The sequence below is a fragment of the Chrysochloris asiatica genome, unplaced genomic scaffold (genome assembly GCF_000296735.1).
Source record: "Chrysochloris asiatica unplaced genomic scaffold, ChrAsi1.0 scaffold00001, whole genome shotgun sequence".
Taxonomy (NCBI): Eukaryota; Metazoa; Chordata; class Mammalia; order Afrosoricida; family Chrysochloridae; genus Chrysochloris; species Chrysochloris asiatica.
This window is the reverse complement of record NW_006408519.1, coordinates 48,079,701-48,096,207: the sequence shown is the minus strand read 5'-3', so window position 1 is coordinate 48,096,207 and position 16,507 is coordinate 48,079,701. Positions and strand designations below refer to the sequence as shown.

Sequence of the window (16,507 nt, the reverse complement as noted above, 5' to 3'; positions counted from 1 at the left end):
AGTGACCCTGTATAGGGTTTTCAAGGAGCGGCTGGTGAGTTGAACCAGTGACCTTGTGGTTCAAATTAAGTTTGAAGTCCTGTGCATTAGCTCACAGTGTCACACCAGAAGTCCAGTAGACTTTAATACTGGTATTAACAGCTATTAAAATAAACTGATGGTGTCTAATAACATCTCCTAAAACTATAAATGCCTAGTAACATCTACTAAAACAAATTGATATCTGCTAAAGGAGCTCTGGTAGCATAGTGGCTACGAATCAGACTGATAACCTCAGGGTCAGCAGTTCGAAACTACCAGCTGTTCCATGGGAGAAAGATGAGGCTTTCTGCTCCCATAAAGATTTACAGCCTCAGAGTACAGCATCGCTATGAGTCGGAACCCACCCCACGGCCCATAACAATAACAATAGCGAAGTCTATTAGATATCAGTTTGTTTTAGTAAATGTTAATAGACATTTATTAATTGTTTCAGCAGATGATATTAGATATCATCAGTTTATTTTAGTAGTCATTAATACCAGTATCAGTAGCTGTAAAATCAACTGTGACCCATGCGCCCCTGTGCGTGTGTCAGAGGAGACCAGTGCTCCATATGCTTCTCGGTGGCTGGTTTTTTATAGTTAGATTCCACTCATGGCACCTCGTGTGTATCAGAGTAGAACTGTGTCCACAGGACTCTCAGTGGATGAGTTTTCATAAGTAGATCCCACTCATGGTGCCCCATGTGTATCAGAGTAGAACTCTGTCCCACAGGGTTTTCAATGGCTGGATTTTCAGTAGATTCCACTCATGGTACCCCCATGTGTGTCAGAGTAGAACTGTGCTCCACAGGGTTCTCAATGGATGATTTTTCATAACGAGATTCCACTCATGGTGCCCCAATGTTTGTCAGAATATAGTTTTCAATCAATGATTTTCCATATAGTTTTCAATGATTGATTTTTCAGAAGCAGATCACTAGATCTTTCTTCTATCGTGCCTCTGGTTAGCAATTCAGTACATTATCTCCTGATGTTAATGAATGTTGGCAAATGATTTTAGTAGATGTGGACCACTGTGTCACAGTGTGGGCAGTACCTGGTCGGATGAGAGGCAGCTGATCTCCTCCTCGATCAAGCATTGACTGATAGCCACTCTGGTCTTGAATTTTCTGTTTGTTCCCACACCTTTTCTTTGTGAACACTATCTTGCAGGGGCCCGAAGGACCACCTGGACATCCCGGATCCCCCGGATATGTGGGAGCTCCTGTAAGTAAGAGCAGAGGGGGATGGGGGCTCCCTTTTCTAGGAATCAAGCCAGCCCCTCTGAAAGCCCCACAGCCAGGCACAATGGTCCCCCAGGATCACACCCTGATAATGAAGTGTCAGCCTCTTCCTTTAAGAAACCAAATATGCCTAAGTGCTGTGGTACTCAAGAATCTCCTGGGAAATAGATTTTAAATGCACATCTCTGGGCATCATTTCCAGCAAATGGAGCAGCAGATTTGGGCAGTGCCTAGAAATCTGCATTTTAAACCAGCATCACAGGGGTTTCTGACACTGACTCCAAAAAAACATGTTTGCCAATGCTGTTCAATCCACCTTAGATGAATGGTCAGATGAGTCTAAGGGCCAGAATGAGTCTTAGTCTGTGGCTTTGGGGGCCTTGATGACCAAACCAGGTAGTCCAACACTTGGAGCTCATCCATCAGGGGAGCAGCATCATGGTAGAACAGGGTCTCCCCATCACTCTGCCTCACTCGCTGTGGGCTGCAAGTGACAGGCAGTGTCTACATAGGGCTTGGGTGGTGAGAAGAGAGATGTTCACTCGAGATGTTACCACTGTTCTCCTTTTATCTCCAGGGTCTCCAAGGAGAACGGGGTGAAAAGGGGTCCCGAGGAGAAAAGGTACTTACCTTCTACTTCAGTCCATACCTGCTTAATGCAGGTGTGTGTGAGTGTGTACAAGTGAATGCAGGTGAGTGTAAAGATGGGTGCAGATGGGTGTGTGTGTGTAGGTGTGCAAGGTATGTGCAGGTGTGTTCAGGTGCACACCATGTGCAGATCATCTGTGGGTGGTACAGGTGGGGCAGAGGGAACCAGTGAGAGAAGGTGTTTGCGTCACCTGACATGTCGGTTCTGGACCAGTAAGGCTGTGCTCTCTTACCTGCAAAAGATGGACACCCTCTCCCACCAAGGCAGAGCTTAGAGCCTGCAGACCAGAGAGGGGGGCTGAGAGGCTCCTGGATTGGGGACTCAGAGGGTCCAGGCTGCTGCTGTTGACCCACATCTCTCAGCTCCTCTGACTCTCAAACAAGCAGGTTGTAGAGATACTTCCTGCCCCCGAATAAGAGGGGGATCTCCTCACCTGTGTTTTCAGTGAGCTACACCTGAGCTTCACAACCAAGAGCTGTGAACTAGTCAAGCTGACATTCTTAACATGGATTGCCACAGCTGCCAACATCTTTGCATAGACAGAGGCCATCCATTCCTTCACAACCACACAGCCAGGTTCTAACAGAAGTGTCCTGAGCTGAAATTTGTCCCCATTTGCTAATGGTATAAAATTCCCCAGACTCAATTGGGTGGGAACCAAGCCTTGAAAATCACACCATCTCTGCTTTCCCAAACAGCAGCTGGTGCTGATTGCACATAACCTCTTTCCAAGCCAATTTTCAGAGTCCCTTAAGATATGTGGTCAAATGTTCCAAGAACTGGGCTTCTCTTCCTGCCCTAAGTCATGTTCCAGGCATCTTTCCAGCAGTCCACCCCGTTCTATCTTCCTCTGGTAGAAAAATTTTTTTAACTTCCTGAGGATTTATTTTCTTATTAAGTAATATAATTGCATTTCAATACATTTGGAAACCAGTGAAAACTAGCCTATAGCCTCATTTCCTTAAAACAACTACAGTGCACTTTCTGGCACATTTTTATACGTACTCTTCCACATTTGATTTATTTCTGCATAGTCACACACAATGCATTCAATTTAATGCCCCGTTGTCTCTATGTACACCATTTTCTCCATGCCACTGTAGCATTTTTATGACCTATTTCAAATGACTACACAATGTTTCATTGACTGAAGAAACCATAATTTATATAACTGGTCCTCTGTTATTGATTACTCAGGACTGTTTCCAGTGTTTTGGTATTAAAAAGAATGCTCCAATGAATGTCTTTCAAAGTTTTTGTTTGTATATATATATATTATTTTTTTTTCAATTTTAGGATTATTTCTGTAGGCAGGTTTCCCAGAAGTGAAATTACTAGTCCAAGAAAATGACCCTTTCTAAGCCTCTGGAAATCTGTTGCCAAGTTGTTTTCCGAAAGCTCCCTGGTAATTAGGGGAGGCAGGGACTAGATCTCAGAAGCTTGGTTTTTGGGTGTTTGCATACTAAATTTTAATAGTTATAACTGTAATAATCAAACAGTCTTTACCCAGGGTGGCTGGGACTTGTGTTTCTTGGTTCTCTGTAGACTTTGGACATGGTTCCACATACAAGGGAACTTCAAAAAAGTTCGTGCAAAAATGGAATGAAAAGATAATGAAAGAGTTCCATGAACTTTTTGACGCCCCCTTGTATGTGTCTGCCAGTTCATTCAGGCTCATCTGCGTTCCTTGTCTTGGTGTCGTGGAAACCTAGAAGTGGACTTTAGAGTAACTGAGGTCTTAGGCTCAAGGCAGTAGGGCTTGGTGGCAGCACAGTGGGCAGCAACATGGCCAGTAGAGCCAGGCTCTGATTTGATACTCCTGAGAGGAAGCCAGAGGGAATTGGGGGCCCTCTCCAGGAATAGCAAGGAGACAGTTGAGGTTCAGTGTTCAAAGAGTGTTCTGAAGGCCCAGTTGTGTGGAGGTCAGGTTCTGACTCACTGAGTAGACTGCCTGGAGGTCCAGGTCCGTCCCCTGGCCTGAGGTTCAGAACAGTCCTCAAGGCATTCATTCTTCCCTGAAGCAGCCTGTGTGTCTCCTATGCACATGCCCTGTACCAAAGGCAGGATGTCCTGAGGAGACAGGGCTTGGTGTCCCTGCTTTCCTCAGGATCCTAAGAGCTTAGTGGGCAGACAGATGCTTAGAAACAAAACTCTGCAAGTGGATGTGGGAATCTGTGTGAGGTGCACCATGTTTACATAAGACCAGAATTGTAGATGGATCCCCATGAGCATGTTCCAAATCAACGAGTGTCTAGAAAATGTCGTGGTTATGAGACCGCATATCCTGAAGCCAGGTCTTCTGTAAGAAGGGACAAGATGAACTGAAGGTGTGGAAACTGAATTGGTTAGTTTCATCTGTCATTGTGGCCAGTTGTTTCGTCCACCATTAGTTTAGGTGTTGCTGTGAAGTATTTAGGAGATGTGATCGACATCTACAATCAGTTGACTTTAGGTAAAGGTTGATTTTGTTATGAAGTGCAGCTGAGTCGGTTCTGACTCACAAAGACCCTGTTTAAGGCTTCCAAGGAGTGGCTAGTGGGTTTGAACCACAGACCTAGCAGTTCACAGTCCGATGACCCTTAATAATGGGGTGGGCCTTAACTAATCAGTTGGAAGGTCTTAAAGGAAAAATTGGAGATTTCTCAAAGAATAAGTGAATGCCTCAAGACTGCAGTGCCATCTTTACTGCCTGTTAGTCTGCCCTACAGATTCTCAACTTGCCAGCCCTCAATTGTGTGCATCAAGTATACATGAGACCTAGTGGTCAAAGGGTTAAGTGCTTGGCTTCTAGCAAAAAAGTTGACAGTCTGAACCCACAAGCAGCTTCACAGCAGAAAGATGTGGCTGTTTCTCCTATAAAGATTGCAGTCTTGGAGACAGTTCTACTCTGAGTGCATTTTGGTTCCAAGGGGTTAGACTTTGTGTTCAAGTCACGGTATAAACACACATGAAATGGGAGAACCTGTGTATGTCTCCCCTAAAGCACATGTCCACCCCTGCTCTCACCCCCACCAGCCTAAGCTGCCTTCCATTGATTGTTAGCAGAGATCCACATGGAAGGTAGGCTTGCTGGAAAGAGGGAACAGATGACCAAGCAGAGGCAGGAAGGTGCAGAGTGTCCTGACCTGGCTGTGGAGCTGCTAGCTGTTGTGGGATGGAGACATTGTAGAAGAGGGACAAGAGGCACAACAGGCTGGCCAAGGTCATGAGTGGCACAGAGGAGGGACTTTATCCAATTTGGGGGGACATGACTTAGTATATGGAGTTCTGGTGTGGTGCTGTGGGTTAATGCACTGGACTGCAAGGTCAGTTTGAACCACAAGATCCATGGTTCAAGCTCACCAGTCACTCCTCAGAAACCCTATAGAGGGTCACTATGAGTTGGAACCAACTCAACAGCACTTAACAACAACAATAACTGAATATGTTTCTTCACTTTTGGAGATGGTTGGATGTTCTACTAATTTAATAAACCCTTGCTTATTCTATGTGAGGGGAAGAGAGGGAAGGAAATATACCACAGCTCCTCTCCTGCTCTTACTGCCCAGATCAGCATGGTGAAAGTACAGGACCCTCTAGAACGTGCTTTTGGTGGTATGAAAGCACCCTATACATTCGGAGGTCAGAACTACAACAGAGCCTCAGACAGAAGGCTTGAGGGTCAGGCTTGGGACAGTGACTACTGGCTTCCTCTTGAACGGTGTAAGCCAGGATGACCAACTCAGCTAGCCAAGGTTTGGTCTTCTTTACTGAAAATGAGAACAACTGTTGTCAGTTGTAAATCCAACAGGGCCTTTTTCGACACCTGGTGTTCACAAGGTACTCAGCTACAGTGCACAGTTTTATCCAACCCACATGGGGTCACCACAGTCAGAATGGACTCAATGACAACTGGTTCATTGGATGTTTTGTTAGGACAAGCCCCAAACAGCCAAGAAACCAATAAAAGCAGAGTAAAGAAAGAGAGAGAGGGAAGCTGTCTAGGACAAGGATTGAATCTCCTTTAATGTCCCTAAACACACACTTCCCTCTCAATCAAAGGATGTGAACATCAGAAGAGACCTTGTTGTTGTTGTTAAGTGCCGTAGAGTCATAGCGACCTTGCATAGGGTTTCTGAAGCTGTTGAGTCTTTACAGGAGCAGAAAGCCTCATCTTTCTACCACAGAATGGCTGGTAGTTTCAAACTGATGACCTTGAGGTTAGCAGCCTGACTTGTAACCATTATGCTACCACAGCTCCTTAGAAGAGATCTTAGAGATCATATAATACATCCACTTCTCTGTCTTCATTGCTTAGTCGTTGGCTGATTCTCCCACTTGTACCTTATCTCTCTCCTCCATCCCTCTGTTCAACTTTCACACACCCCTCTCCTCCCACGAAACACCTCTTCTGCTTGTGTCTTTCTCTCACTTTCTTCTTTCCTTTTCCCACTTTGTTCTTCGCATCCATTCATTGTTTCTCTTCCAAGTGCCCTGTCATCGAGTTGCTTCCAACTCACAGGGACCCTATAGGACAGAATGGAACTGCTCAGTAGGGTTTCCTAGGCTGAAATATTTATGGGAGCAGATCACCAGGTCTTTCTCCCATGGAATGACTGGTGAGTTCTAATCCTGAACCTTTCAGTTAGCAGTTGGATGTGTAACCACCGTACCATCATATGCAGGCATTGTTCTAAGCATTTCACATATTTGGCATCACAGCATCCTCACCATCATTTTGTAAGTATTCCTATTGTCCCTATCGTGGAGCTGGGAAACCAAGTCACCAAGATGCTAAAACATTGGCTCAGTGTCACAGATTGGGAGTGGGAACGTCGGGATCTGAGCCTGTGCCACCTGTCCTTGCATCTCTGCACCTTGGAAGAGTCCCTGCTCATACTCACGTCCAGACCAGATGCCAAACCAGTGAACAGGGTCAAAAACCTGTCTCTCTTGTGTTTCTGTGGCCAACACAGTGGCAAAACCCAACAACAACACAACAAAGCTGAATGTGAAGACTTTAGGTGGGCATGCTAGTTATGAAAAGTGTCATGCCCAAACCTGTTGCTCTCAAGGCTATTCCAACTCATAGTTGGAATATGACAGGGTGGCACTTTCCATAGTGTTCCCTAGACTAAGAGTGCCTGGTCTTTCTCCCCTGGAATGGCTGATGGATTTGAATAGCCAATCTTACAGTTAGCAGGTGAGCACTTAACCACTGCATCCTCAGGACCCTCCCTCCCTAGTGCTTCCACTCCACATCATGTCACTGTCTTTTTTTTTGGCGTGAGACCCTGTCCCAGACACTGCTGACTTCTCTCTCTCTTTCCTTATCTGTATCTCTGCTCCCTCTCAAATGGTTTCTTTTTCCCACCCTTGCTCATCTGCTCCTCTTCTTCCTCCTGTGAAGGAAAGTGCCACCTGACCCCACTTCAGCTGTGTCCACCTGACCCCGTCCCACTGTGCTGTGTAGCGTCATACATTGCTGGCACAGTGTCCAACTAAATCCACCATCCACCTTGCAGCTGTCTTCAGTTGCAGCTAGGGAAAATCTTAGCTCCAGTCTCCCCTGATCTTGAAAGAGGAAGTGGAGACTTGGGTAACAAGAAGACTCCTCTACTTCAAGGTACCCCAAAACCCCGCTGCCATTGACTCGATTCCAACTCATATCTACCCTATTGGGCAGAGCAGAACTGCTCCATGGGGTTTCGGAGACAGTAAATCTTTACAGGAGCAGAAAGTCTCCTCTTTCTCCTAGAGTGGCTGGTGGGTTTCAGCTGCCAACCTTGCAGTTAGCAGCCCAAAGTTTAACCCACTAAACCACCAGGGCTTCTTCTACTTCAAGATGTTGTTGTTATTAAATGTGGTCAAGTCAATTCAAAGCCATAGCCACCCTATGCACAACAGAACAAAACACTGCTTGGTCCGATGCCATCCTTACGATTGTTATGTTTGAGCCCATTGCTGCTTCCACTGTGCTGATTCATCTCCTTGGGGATCTTTCTCTTTTCCTCTGACCCGCCACTTTACCAAGTATGTTGTTCTGCTCCAAGGACCGATCCCTCCTGATAACATTGCACTAGAGACTAAGTCTGGCCATTCTGGCTTCTAAGGAGCATTCTGACTATGCTTCTTCCAACACAGATCGGTTTGTTCTTCTGGCAGTCTATGGTACTTTAAGTATTCTTCTCCAACACCATAATTCAAATACATTGATTCTTTTAAATCTTCCTTATTCATTATCCAACTTTCCTACTTCACGACAGCACTTGTAGAATGGAGCCTGGCCACACTGTTTCCCTTGTCATGAAGCCCTGTGGAAGCGCCAGTACTGGGTGGTGTTTAGATGTTTTATAGGGTACAAGGATGAAGATTGTGTCTTAGTCCTGGTTCCATCACCACATTGTATATGCACTCAAAGCTTGTCACTTTCCTCACCTGTAATGTGAAGTGCTCTAAGTCCTGTATAGTTCAGCCATCCAGGAATCCAGAGAAGAGGCCAGCAGGCTGCCATGCTGCCTTCTGCTCAGACCCCAGGGAGGAGAAGTACATGAGAAAGGCTCAGGAGACCCAGAGTCTGTGTCAGTACCAGCTACCTAGCTGGGCATCTCTCTGGCCTATGACCTGTACTTTTTGACCCCTAACACTGCACACTCCAGGGACATTATGTGCCCTTTGACTCTTCTGTATCCACAGGTACTGCTGGGAAGTGGATGCTGTTTTAGGACCTAGTGCTGTTATCACTGAAATTCCAAACAGAGATTTATTCTCACTTTGTTATTGTTGTTGTTAAGTGTCATCCAGTCAGTTTTACTCATAGCGACACTGTTTAGGGTTTCCAAGGAGCAGCTGGTGGCTTTGAACCACTGACCTTGTGGTTAGCAGTTCAGTGCTTATCCTACAGTGCCATACCAGTTTCTCACACTTTAGGAAGCTATAAGTCTGAATTCTGGGCACCACGAATAGGGAAAGATTTATCTCTCTCTGTTGGCTCTAGGGGCAAGTTCTCATCTCCTTTCAACATCTGCGGGCCTGACATGCCTTAGAGATCTTCATGCATCTTGGTGTTAGTCTTCTCTTGGGTCTAGTTCTTAGCACAAGGACTCAGGGGCCAACACACTCTGTTCCCAGTTCTTCTTTCTTGGTGGTACCATGCCCTGTGATGTCTGCTTGCTTCTTTAATCTCTTTTATATCTTCAAAGATACTGATACAAGATTCCTACGTCATTAACATCATTGTTCTTGCTGTTAAGTACCCTCCAGTGACCCTGACTCAGAGTGACCCTGTATGGGGTCTCTGAAGTTTTAAATCTTCTCAGGAGTAGAAAGCTTCAGCTTCTCCTGTGGAGCAGTGGCATGCTTGAATCGCAGACCTTGTGGTCTGCAATCTAGTGCTTACTTTACATAACCAATGTACTCCCCATTGACATCATAGAGGTTAGGAATTACAACACAGAGGGTAATTACATCTGATTGCAAACTTAAGGGTAGTTACATAATGCTAAGAATCATGTTGTTGTGGGGTGAAGACCCGTCAGTCTGGTTCATAGCAACCTCATGCACAACAGAACAAAACACTGACCAGTTATGTGCCGTCCTCACAATTGGTACGGGTGAGCTCTTTGCTGCCGCCACTGTGGCAGTCAGTCTCCTTGAATGACTTCCTCTTTTTCACTGCTCCTCTAATGAGAAACACAGACTGACCAAATTGACACATGTTTGGAGAGGTAACAAAATTCAGTCCATCCCTCTTCAGACAGAGACTGTGGGATGGTGACCATGTGCCTAGTCTTCATTTCTTCACTTTTCTTCCTTTTACTAGGGGGAGCGAGGCCTGGATGGATTCCCTGGGAAGCCAGGGGAGGCAGGACAACAGGTAGGTGGTGCTGATGCTGCTTGGCTGGGTGTTACCAGAGGACAGGAAAGTCTGCATCCTGACGCAGGGTCCTGAAGAACCTGGCTCTATTATAGGGGCTCCAGCAGTAAGGCCCCCTGAGTCCTTCAATGTCCATGCTGGGAGGCATTCTGAAAGACAGACTTTAGTGCATCCAGGTTACATTAAACAATGTGACACTTTTATAGGAGGTCACTTCAAAAAGCTCAAGGGCTATCTCATCATCATTGAATTCAATTGTTTCCTGAACTTTTAAAGCCTGTTTGTGTGAATGCACAGGCATGAACCACTGACCCTATTTCAGATGATGTAAGTGTACTCATTGCAATCTTATCCCTGAGAATAAAAGATTAGAAGCAGTCTAAATGTTCATCAATAAGAAAATAGTTGAATAAAACCCAGGTGCTTGAATGGTCTGAAGATGTGAAAAATAACTGAGAGGTGTGAAAAATGAGCTGACATGAGTGGTTTAGAACAGGGCTGGGAAATGTCCAGCCTGTGGGCTCTATAAGGCTCATGAATTCATTTGGTCTAGCCCTGCCAAGGCAACTGCAGTTTCAGCAATCACGTTGTTGTTGTTAAGTGCCATTGAGTCAGTCCTGACTCACAGTGACCCTGTATAGGGTTTCGGGGAGCAGCTGGTGGGTTTGATCTGCTGACCTTGTGGTTCGCTTTCCAGTGCTGATCCTACTCGCCACACTAGGAGTCCTAGCCACCACATTGTTGTTGTTGTTATGTGCCGTGGAGTCAGTTCGGACTCATAGTGACCCTGTACAGGATTTCTGAGGATGTAAATCTTTACGGGAGCAGAAAGCCGCATCTTCCTTCTGTGGAACAGCTGGTAGTTTTGAACTGCTGACTTTATTGTTTACAGCCCGATTCATAACGTTTGACCAAATACAGCAGGCTAATTTTAATTTGATAATTTTGTATGGCCCAGGAATGATCTTATAAATTTTGGCAGAAAAAAGGTTCCTGACCCTTGGTCTAGAAGATATTGTTATTATTGTTGCTAAGTGCTGTTGAGTCAGTTCTGACCCATAGTGACCCTGTATAAGGTTTCTAAGGAACAAAGCTGGTAAGCTTGAACTGCCAACCCTGAAGGTAAAATGACTTTGCAGTTCGGTGCAAAAAACCACAGTGCAACACCAGGACTCCAGAAGATACAAGGGCGGCTCAAGAAGTTTGTAGAAAAAAATTGAGTTAAAATATAAGGGTATTATTTCACAAACTTTTTGCAACCCCCTTGTATGCTGTTAAGAGAAATATAAAGTGTAGAATAGTGTTGAGGGGAAAAAAATCTTTCTATATTTTATATAGGGATGGATTACCTTTAGAAGGATAAACCAGAAACAGGAAACCCTGTTGTCCCTGGAAATGGATTCAAAGTGACCAAGACATAAGACTGGGGAGGGAACTTTGGTGATGTTTACATTTTGAACCATGTAAAATATAATCTATTTTTTTAAATAACTAAATTCAGATATTTAAATGGTTAAAAAGTAAAGATTAAATAAAACTTAAAAATCATATATCTTCATTGAAGACAATTAGGGTAATTTCATATTACATAATATAATTTGGCATATGGCTACGTTAGCCAGTTAATTAATGTGTTTATAGAAATAGCAATATAAATGGATTAATATATACAATCATGAATTTAAACACAAATTATATTCAATATAAAGTAACCACAAATGAATATTAATTTCAGTACTCTCTATTAATATAAATTAAAGTCATGCTTGACATCATCACCTAGAATGAATACCTTCATTTACATTCATTTCCATTTCCTAATTTGCATAAGGAGTTCTGGTAACCTAGTGGGCTACCAACTGGGCTGCTAACTGCAAGGTCAGCAGTTTGAATCTACCAGCCGCTCTGAGGGAGAACGATGAGGTGTTTTACCCCTGTAAAGATTCACAGTCTCAGAAACCCTGTACAGGGTCACTGTGAGTTCAAACTGACTCCACAGCACATAATCACCACCATCAATTGGCAGACGCATACGCTGAAGCCTATTTTTTTAGCATCTTGAGCCCCTCCCCTCAACATTATACCATAAACATGCAATCATTTGTTAAGTAGTCACCAAAGATGACTCAAATGGCGATTCAGTATTCTGTGGTGTGACTAGGCCATCATTTACTCATCTGTTTTAAACTATTCACAGTGTGCTACTGTGAGAAACAGTGTCAATATCCTGGTACTGCCTTGGTTCCTCTTTGTTATAAGGTCACCTATGTGTTGTCACAAGTACTTACCCACAAACGCTCAAGAAATCCAATCTGTACTCATTTTAGTGAGAGTGAAGTTCTTTATTCAATTTTGCAAAATGGGCTCCCAACCTGGTAGATAGGGGCAGACTTGCCGCATAGCCTATACTCCCCAAGAGTTTTATTCACAATGTAGCCCTTATGGCACCCAAGGCCTTAATGACTGTATTCTTATTTATAGTTCCTAGTCCTAGAACAGATTTCTTTCCCCTCTCCCCCAATTCATTCTGCTCACACACCCCTGGGTGTGAATCAACAACCTATGTCTGGTTTAGCAACTTCCTGTGTCTTTTATTCCTGAAGGTGGACCACCTTGAGACCTTCTCACACTACCTCACCACCAGGCCTGGCTATATAACCCCCTGGGTTATAGCCGGAACAATCAAGCCCCTTCCCACCTAGTGCTTGTATCTTACACAAAAGTAGTAGAGACTTAGATACCCTTCAGGCCTAGAACTGAACCCAATCCCCTGGCTCAACTGTCAGCCAAACCATGGGCAGGTCTGTAACATGAACAGTACCACCTGGGAAGTATGCACTCCGTAAAACAGTCAGCAATAGGAGATCAAAAGGACAGCATTTGCCCAGAGATACAGCTCAGAAGGCAGGAAGGGATAGGAAGAAAGGAAGAATGGGAACATGAAACCCAGGGAGGAAGTGGGAAGACTGTGTTATATTGTGGGGACTGCAATCAATGGCATGAAACAAAATGTGTATAAATTTTCGAATGAAAAACCAATTTACTCTATACATTTTCACCCAAATCACAATGGAAAGTTAAATTTTTTTTTAGAAAGACCAACAACAATAAACCATCCTGTAGATAAAATAGTATGTGAGGCTCTTGTTCCGCCCATACTTGGAAGGCTTCCCTATGAGGCCAATGGCAAGGAGGAGAAGGTGATCTGCAGATCCATGGCCTGGGTCTCTGACACCTTTTCTGGGACCTCGGTTTTCCTTTTAGCTCCAAGATTTAGCCTGTCCTCCCCATCCTCTGTCAAACTTGGTCTTCTATGTGCCCTGGTCGCAAAAAAGAGCTGCCCTAATTGCTGAGCCTGTCTGCTTGCTCCGGTGATTTCTGATCCACCCCTGTAACCCTAAAGAAAAGGCCCTCTACTGTCTCCCAGTGCCTTTCCACACAGAAGCACCAGTGTGCCTCCCAAAGGGAGGAGGGGCTTGGTCGATGTAAGCAAGAACTTCCGAGCGCTAGGCACCATCCAGAACGTCTGGTCCAGGGGATCTACACCTTCTATGGAACTCAAGCCAAAGCTGTATTTCCCCCTTGACCTTGTTCTTCGCCACTTACCTTCACTGATGACTCTCTTGCCCTATCTTTACTCCAGGGGAGATCAGGTCCTCCTGGCGCAACAGGACCCCAAGGAGAAAAGGTAAGTCATGCCTGGGGTGATGGGTGACTTTGGACTAAGAAGAGTAGATGTGTGAACTGACCTAAACAAATGGGCTCAGGGAGAGGGACCCAGGTGGGAGTCCTGGGAACAAGGTTCAGATACGGGGTGATGAGTTGAATTAATCCACTGTCTGCAGAGGGTGGACTCACAGGATAACCAGGCAAAAGCTTCTAAAGGCCATGCAATAACCAGGTCAACGAGCTGGTCCTGCCTAGGAGCCATAGAAAGAGGCCAAGGAGGGTAGGCATGACCTGCACACCATTAGAAGGCAATGGAAGGAAAACAGAGACTCTAGAACAAAGTTTAAGGATGCTTCAGGGACAGTAGAGACTGCACCTGGAAATATATTCAGCCCCAAGGACCCAAACTTACATAGTCAGGAACCTGCTCATGAGTCCAGTAAGATTTAAATCCAGTAGGAGTCCTGGTGTAGCACCGTAGGATAAGCACTCACCCTCAAGGTTGGTTTGAACTATAGTGTTGGCAGGTCAAACTGACCAGTGACTTCTTGAAAACCCTATGAGTCAGAACTGACTCAAAGGCACTTAACGACAACAGGTGGATCATAATGAATACATTCCTATGAAAGAAACAAAAAACACATGGAAAAGTACACTGCTGTGATCTCCATGTGTGTAACTGTGTCAGAATACTCAGAAATAAATAGACATGGAATTGTCCTCCCTTTAATTCATAGTTGGGGTTCAGATCTTCCCAGAAAAGGGGTTCCCTTGTGATGTCACTGACTAGCCAACCCGAGTGAAATCTTTCTGGAGCAGAGGTATGAAGGCAGGCCGAGATGTCATTCAGTAGTAAGGGAGTCCAGTATTCACTGCAGTACTGTTCACAATAGCCCCAAAGTAGAAGGACAGAAATGTCTGTCAACAGACAAACAGATAGACTCAGTGCAGCCTGTCCATACAACGAAATAGTACTCAGCCATAAAGGAGAACAAAGTTATTATTCCACAAGGATGAACCTTGGAAACACCCTAACATAGAACACAAAAAGACACATACTGTCTGATCTCATTTGTATGAACTAAGTATGTACAAGGGTAAGTCAAAATGATTGCTACAAAAATCATAAAAACCTATATTAAACAAAAATATCTAAATGTGAAGCTCTTGTCTCCTGACATCTCCTCTGTCCAGGTCTAGGCACTTCTAAAGGCGTTTCCGTCTCTCTAACCCTTCCCCGAAGAGTTTCGTGGTCTTCAGTTTACACCACATCAAAACAGCAACTTGGGCTTCCTTGTTGTTCTTGTTTAGTGCCATCGAGTCATTCCCAACTCATAGTGACCCTGTATAGGGTTTCTGAGGAGCAGCTGGTAAATTGGAACCGCAGACTTTGTTTGTGGTCAAGTGCTTATCCCATAGTGCCACACCAGGACTTCCTTAAGGGACTCAAACTGAGTTCCTTTTCAATGTTCTTTGTGTTTGAGAAACAGAAGGAAGTCTGAAGGAGCAAGATCAGGACTGGAGGGTGAATGGGGGTGTTAAGGTTTCCTAAAGAAATTTGCATAGGGCAGCCCTTTCTGCCTTCAAGACTGAACGGGTGCTTTGTTGTGTTGGGGAAAAAAAATTCCCTGGGACAACTTTCCCAACTTTTTTCTCATCAGTGTGGTTCTCAATTTTTTAAGGCTTCTTTATAGTAAGCCTCTGTGATGAAATATATATCAAGATTCCCCATTTGGAGGCAGAGACAATGATATGGAGAGATGGAGTGGCTGGGGACTTTAGACCCAGAGAGGGAGAGGGGCTATGTGCTGATGACCAGAGGGCAGGCTTGCAGGGTATACCCTTTGGTTGGTTGATGATGCATGGAGGGGACCATAACCATGGCAATGAAACTATATACAATAGGATGAATGTAAAACTAATGTTCCTCCATATAAACTATCACATAAACAAAACATTAAAAAAAAAAAAAAAAAGTCCCCCTTTGGAATTCCAAAAACTAGTCATCATGACCTCTCTTCCTTGAATGTTAGTGGCCCAGCAGATTTCCCTGGCAGACAGTGTTTTAATAGGACCTTTGTTTGAAGGGATCCTAAAGAGACTAAGAAAAGCATGTTCCTGAAGAGAACTTGTTTGCAGCCCTCCACTAATCTCAGAGACATGTTTAAACATGTTTTGTTAGGAATAAACCCATGCATGTATGAACTGGAGTCCTAGTAGCAACAATTTTGACTTACCATCGTATATAAAATACAAAATGATGAGTGGTTACCATGGAGGAGGAGGAGTGGAGCAGGAGAGTTCATTAAGGCAAATTAACTTCATGCTCATGAAGGTGGGATAACTTGGTAATGGTTGTACAATATGCAGATTTTGGTCAATGTCACTAAATTTTACACGTAGACATTGTTGATTTGGTGGAGATTTTGGTGTGTATAGTTTCACCACACACACACACACACACACACACACACACACAACTTCAGGAGCTTCCTGAAAGAGCTGGGCCCTGAGACATTCATGACACTCAAATCAGATACTAGGAATATGATTGGGCATCAGGCACTCAGCATGAACAAAAGCCTGGTATTCTTTATATTTTTATTATTTTTACTTTTAGGAGTAAAAATCCATGTAAACAAATCAACAACAACAACAACAAAAAAGCTATTAGATCTTATCCAGAATTAAAAATAAAAAAATCTTGTTGTTGTTAAGTGTTCTCAAGTTGATTCTGACTCATATCAACCATGTATAGAGTTTCTGAGGAGAAGCTAGGGGTGGTGTTTGAACTGCCAGCCTTCTGGTTTGCAGTCCAGTGCTGTTCCTACAGCATCCCCCAAATCTATGCTTCTTAAAATAGCTTTTTGGACTAAGGAAGACTATAGAGAAATACAAAATAAAATCTAATAAACTTCTTTTCCTCCTCTAAAGCATTTTTTAAAATTTATTTATTTATTAATTAATGTTTTATTGTGAATTATGTGATAGTTTACATGGGAGAACACTGGTTTTACATTCATTCTATCGTATATCATCTCATTGCCATGGTTACAATCCCCTCCAT

At 44.0% G+C, this 16,507-nt stretch overlaps 1 protein-coding gene across 1 annotated transcript in view; it reads left to right on the top strand.

The window, feature by feature from the left end:
- COL22A1 (collagen, type XXII, alpha 1) overlaps nt 1-16,507 on the top strand; it is a 283,964-nt gene that overhangs the window by 83,450 nt on the left and 184,007 nt on the right. Inside the window, 4 exon segments of the mRNA XM_006830721.1 lie at nt 1,197-1,250; nt 1,845-1,889; nt 9,718-9,771; nt 13,415-13,459. Of these exon segments, the coding sequence (XP_006830784.1) occupies nt 1,197-1,250; nt 1,845-1,889; nt 9,718-9,771; nt 13,415-13,459 (198 nt within the window).